At 34.1% G+C, this 6,296-nt stretch overlaps 1 protein-coding gene across 1 annotated transcript in view; it reads left to right on the top strand.

Annotated features, from left to right (window-relative positions):
• The first annotated feature begins 281 nt into the window (after positions 1–281).
• Positions 282–6,296, top strand: part of LOC138866334 (uncharacterized) — an 8,511-nt gene continuing 2,496 nt past the window's right edge. The window contains exon 1 of the mRNA XM_070138842.1: positions 282–674. Coding sequence (XP_069994943.1) covers positions 302–674 — 373 coding nt within the window. The 5' untranslated portion in view covers positions 282–301. The remainder of the gene's footprint in view (positions 675–6,296) is intronic.

Raw genomic sequence — 6,296 nt, 5'->3', positions numbered from 1 at the left:
TTCCCCCTTTCCCTTTCCTCCCTCCCTCCCTCCCTCCTCCTCCCTTTCCTCCTTCCTTCCCTTCCTCCTTCCCCTCCCTCTCTCCTCTCTTTCCGACCCGTTCCTCCTTCCCCCACCCACCATCTTCCCCTCCCTCCCTCCTCCTTTCCCTCCCCTTCTCTCTCTTTCCCACCTGGTCCTTCCTTCCCCTCCCTCACACTCCCTCCTCCCTCGCCCTTCTCTTCTTCCTCCTCTCTTTCTCTCTTCCCCCCCCACCCTCCCTTTCTCACTCCCCCAGGCACCCCCCGAGTACGTGGTGGAGATGGACAGCACGAAGCACGAGTCCGGACTGGAGGAGAGCCGCCTCGGCCTCGAGTTCACCGTCAACCGGAGCCACTTCCGAGGGGGAGCCATGACCCTGCGCTGCACCGCCCGAATCTCGACCCTGTATTACAAGACCCACCAACACAGCGTCGACGGAGACCTCCCTGACCTGATCCCTGAGGGTGACCTGGCCGGGAGACGAGGAGGAGGAGGAGGAGGTGGAGGGGGAGGAGGAGGAGGTGGAGGGAAAGGAGGAATAGGAGGAGGAGGAGGAGGGAGAGGTCTCTATCAAGAGGATGCTGAGGCTGCCGACGATCACCTGTTGCCCTACAGCGTCCCCGTTATGGAATCCCGCGATATGGCTTATACAGGTAAGAGGCGAAGGTGCAGTCGATAGATAGATAGGTTTATGGGTTGATAGATAGATCGATAAATGGATAGATGGATATATGGATGGATAGATAGATAGATGGATGTATGGATAGATAGATGGCCAGTTAGACAGAGAGATAGATTTACGGTTTGATAGATAAATGGATAGATGGATATATGATGGATAGATGAATAGATAGATTTAAGGATTGATAAATAGATAGATAGGTAGATTTATAGATTGATAAATAGATGGATAGATAGATAGATTTATGGACTGATAAATAGATGGATAGATAGATAGATGGATATATGATGAATAGAGGGATAGATAGACAGAGAGATAAATTTAGGATTAGTTAGATGACCGGCGGGTTGATATATAACACAGACGAAAGATAGGATTAAAGATAGACGGATAAATAGGGAAAGTAGATACGCGTAAGCGTATATGAGCACAATAGATATGCAGATAGATAGATAAGAGCATTAATAGATAAGCAGAAGGTTGAGATGATTGATAGATAAATTAAGTATGTGTGTGTGTGTCCCTGCATATATTTAAGTTTGTGCACTGTAGAATGTTAGACAACGATAGATAGATAAATAGATACCTAAATAGCCAAGTAGATCAGTTAATACATAGATAAATAGATAGATAGATAAAAATAAACATTAGTAGATAGTCAAGCATCCCGCCCCCCCCCACAAAAAAAAAAAAGATATTAAATGAAAAATCATAATTGAGGGTTGAGCAAAAGAAAAAAGAAAGGAAAGAGAGAAAGAAAAAAAGAACTCTATAACCTTTTCAAATTTGACATTTCAAAATTATTCTTTAAAGGTATTAACTTCACCGTGCCATATAAGGTTTCATTAAAATTCAAACTTTGATTACGATTCCTCCCCCAAAAAAAAGAAAGAAAAAAAAAGTAAAATGATGATTCCCATAATTTTCTGGATAGTGGGCGTGAGGTCCGATAATCCAACTCAGTTAATTACTCAATTAAATCATTAACTTGGGTAAATTTGTTGATCAGATGTGTTTATTGAGGACAATTATGTTGCATAATGAGAATTACTCACGGTAAAGAAGTTATATATGTTATTGCCAGAAGAATTAAAATTGCAGTGAAAGAATAAAAATAAAAAGGGTGTTGGTGATAAAAGAAATGATAAAAGGAAATATTGATGAGTATACTTCAGAAGTAATACAAAGAAATTATTGATGAAGCTATTGGAGATTTAATTCTAAAAGCTGTCGAAAATAATGTGAGAGAAAAATGGGAGAAACTATAAAATCGTAAAAATATGTAGAAGAAATTATAGTATGAATTTTTGATAAAGTTAAGTGTAGGAGTTATTAATAAAAAATATTTCAGAAATATTTGAAACCGGTTACGTAGATCTTTTGTATTGTGAAAATATTCATTCTCATTCAGACCTTTTCTGCACTTGCCACAATCATGTGTGTGTGTGTGTGTGTGTGTGTGTGTGTGTATGTGTGTGTGTGTCTGTATGTATGTGTGTGTGTGTGTGTGTGTGTGTGTGTGTGTGTGTGTGTGTGTGTGTGTGTATGTGTGTGTGTATGTGTGCGTGTGAGAGAGAGAGAGTGCATGCGTGCCTCTACATTCCTCCACCGTTATCAACGACTATCACTATCATAAGGTTTATCACTTTAAATAACATTCACATCTTTCATTCACACTTTTTATTCAATTTTCTCTTCCTTTCTTCCTTTCTCTCCTTCCCTCTCTTATTCACTCTGATCTGCGGATAGCGTGCAAAGGAAGAACGCCTTGTCACAAAAGAAAAGAAAAAAAAGACATAATGCATAAACTTTTGTATTTATTCCTTTCTCGTGAATTCTAAGTCAGGGTTCCAGAGTGACAGAGTGACTCCGGGTAAAAAGGACATTTTGTTCATAAGGGCGAGTTTTGCTATTTTCTAATTCCGTTCGTTTATTATCGCTAACGTTATTATGTTTATTATTATTATTATCATCCTTGTTATTATTATTTTTATTATCATCGTTGTTATTATAATCATTAGTATCATTTTTTTTTGTATCTATTGTTATTACTATTATCATCATCCCTGTCATCATCATTATTGTTTTTGTTATCATTATTACTATTATTATTATTATTATAACTACATTCTTATTATCATTAGTTTTTTCATTATCAGTACTATTATTATCATTATCATTATTATTATTTTCAGTGTTATCATTGTCATTATCATCATAATCATCCTTACTGTTATTATCATCATTATCATTATTATCATTATCATTATTATCATTATTGTTATTATCATTCCTGTTCTTGTTATTTTTGCTGTTGTTATTATCATCTTCCTCGTCACCATCATCATTATTATTTTCATCTTCATCATCATTATTATTACTACTATTGTTATCATATCTATTGTCTTAGTCATTATCATCATCGTTATTATTGTTATTGCAATTGTTATCATAAAAGATATCATCAACACCATCATTACATGTATTATTATCATCCTGATTATCATTACCATCATTATAATTTCTAATCCTTATCATTGTTATTATCTTTACCATCATACTTATTGTTATCATCATGTTTAATCATCATTATTGTTACGTTTGTTGTCGAGCTATTATCATTATTATAACTATTATTATCATTATCATTATCATTATCATTATCATTATCATTATTTTATCATCATTATTATCATTGGTATTATTATCATCATTAGTATACCATTATCATTCCATTATTGTTATCATCATTATCATAATCAACATCTTTATCATCATCAATATCATTATTTTCATAATCATTATTTTATCATCAATATCATAATCATTATTATAATTGTTATTGTTATTATTATCATTATCATTACCATTATCTTTCTCATTATCATCATTTTATTAACATTATTATTATCATTATTATTATTATCATCATTATATTATTGTATCATCATCATTATCATTACTGACGTTTTTATCATGGTTATTATTATTATTATTATTATCATTATCATCATTACTCTTATTGCTATCATTATCATTATCATTTGCTGTTATTATCATTATGATAATTAATATATCCTTGTTATCATTATCATTATTATTATTATCACCATATTACCATTATTATTATTATCATTATTATCATTTCTGTTAGGATTTTATTTTCGTTATTTTTTTATCATCAATATTATTAGTAGTAGTATAGTCATTATCATTATCATCATTATTATTTTGATCATTATTTCTATCATTATCATCGTCATTACTGGTATTTTGTTCCAAATAGTAGAAGTAGAAGTATGCTCAAGCTGGGAGGGACAGGGGTGGGGGGGGGATTTGCACAATTTATGTATTGAAGCTGATAAGCGGTTTATATGAAATATCTTTGTAATATTCCCTCTGTCCATTCTGGGTCCATTTTTCCGATTTATATTACGACCGAAATCTATAAAAGAAAACGTCAGAAAGAGGTGAATCATCAAAGGAACAGCCATATAGTCAGGGAGGCGAATGCTCAAAGGAACAGCCAGTCTGTGAGGGCGGCAAACGCTCAGAGAAACAGCCAGTCCGTGCGAGCGATTTGCTGGCAGTGATTGATCGCAACAATCAGATCATCTAATTCATAATAGCGTTTATAATTGATGGTTTCCGGTACGCTGAGATGCGTTGAGAGTTGCAAGAGGACATCAGTGCCGTGACAAATGAAAGCCTCGCTACGTGAATGGAAGGTCTAAGTGGCTGTTCCCTCGAGCATTCTACCCCCTATAGTCGTTTTCGTCGTGGAATTGAATCCTTTAAGTAACGATTCACTGATCCGGTTAATATAAAACGGATTTTTATATCAATATATGATAATCAATATAATGATATATGATTAATATATGATAATATAATGATATATGATTAATATATGATAATATAATGATATATGATAAATAACAATAGATATATAACGATTAATATAATAACATATAATGGTTAATACCCGGTTGATATAAAAAGGATTTTCTCGTTTATTCAAGATTCGACCCGCTATAGTCGTTCTCGTTATGGAATTGAATCCTTTAAGTAACGATTCACTGATCCGGTTAATATAAAGAGGACTTTTCTCGTTTATTCAATTATATACGCTCTTCCTTTGGTTATATTTATCCTTATTATCCCTTTCATCATTATGATTATCATCGGCATAATCACTTTCATCATCCTTATCATTATTAAGCTTAGTATTGTTTTCATTATCTTTATTGCTGTTGCTACCGTTATCATTGTCATTAATGTCATTATTGTTTATACTTTCGTTATGTATTATCATTGTTATCATTATCAATACCATGATCATCATCACCATCATTACATTCATCATCATTATTAAGATTTTCCAAATTACCATTTTTTTTCAACGTTGTTCTCGTTTCCATTATATCATTACCATCGTTAACATTTCTACCAATATTACCAACACCATGAATAATCTCTTTATTGCAATTAAACCGACCTTGTGTTTTGTAAGTGTAATTTTCGTGATAAAAATCCGTGTCTGATTATTAATTATCCTGTAGAATTCATGTTTTCAGTAATTCGCAATGGAAATATGTAACTATTAAAAAAAATTATCGTCCTTAGAATCATATATTCATTTCTATCTATTTAGGAGAATATATGACATATACCCATCTTGAAACACATTTATTCATCATTTCATATTGCCTATATAAATAACTATATAACGCAAAACATTTTTTTAAGAAAAAAAATACTTAGAATATATCTACTGAAGATGAAACTATATCTGTGTATTTATTTAGAAATAACAAAGCCAAGGTAAGTAAAACCACAGGATATATTTGAGAAGAAGCTCTGAACTGGTTATACTGATATCCTTTTGCCTCAATATAATAATCTTTGCAAACGAGAACATACGCATATATACTGTTTTTCCTTCACCTACTTCATTATCGTTACTTACTATTTATTCTGATCTGCGAATCTGCAGAGAGAATGCTTTTGTGCACGAGATTAAGTTTATCCTCTTACAGAAGCTTAAATGCAAGGCTTGATGAAGTAATTATCCTCAAAAATTGTGCTGATTTGTCCTCATTTGCTCTTTTTTTGTTTGTTTGTTTGTTTGTTGGCTTACACTGCGGAAACTGTTAGCTTCCAGCACCGTGCATTGTTCTGCTAATCTGTCGTCTATATTTTATTCAGAGAACGTTCCACTACATTACTTTTAATTGAGGGGAAAAAATCTCCCATTAAACAGGGATACTTATTCCAACTGTTCATTAGTAATTAATGATGAATGATACAGCATTGAATTTAAAGTGCGTATTAGAGAAAGGCAGGCTTTGGGGAGGGAGGGAGGGAGGGTGTGAGAGAGAGAGGGAGAGAGAGTAGAGAGAGAGAGAGAGAGAGAGAGAGAGAGAGAGAGAGAGAGAGAGAGAGAGAGAGAGAGAGGGAGGGAGAGAGAGAGAGAGAGAGAGAGAGAGAGAGAGAGAGAGAGAGAGAGAGAGAGAGAGAGAGAGAGAGAGAGAGGCGGGGGGAGGGGTATGAGAGAGAGAAAGAGAAAAATGAGAGAGAAGGAGAGAGAGAG

The sequence above is a fragment of the Penaeus vannamei genome, chromosome 25 (assembly GCF_042767895.1).
Source record: "Penaeus vannamei isolate JL-2024 chromosome 25, ASM4276789v1, whole genome shotgun sequence".
In the NCBI taxonomy this organism is placed as follows: Eukaryota; Metazoa; Arthropoda; class Malacostraca; order Decapoda; family Penaeidae; genus Penaeus; species Penaeus vannamei.
This window is presented reverse-complemented; position numbering and strand designations above follow the sequence as displayed.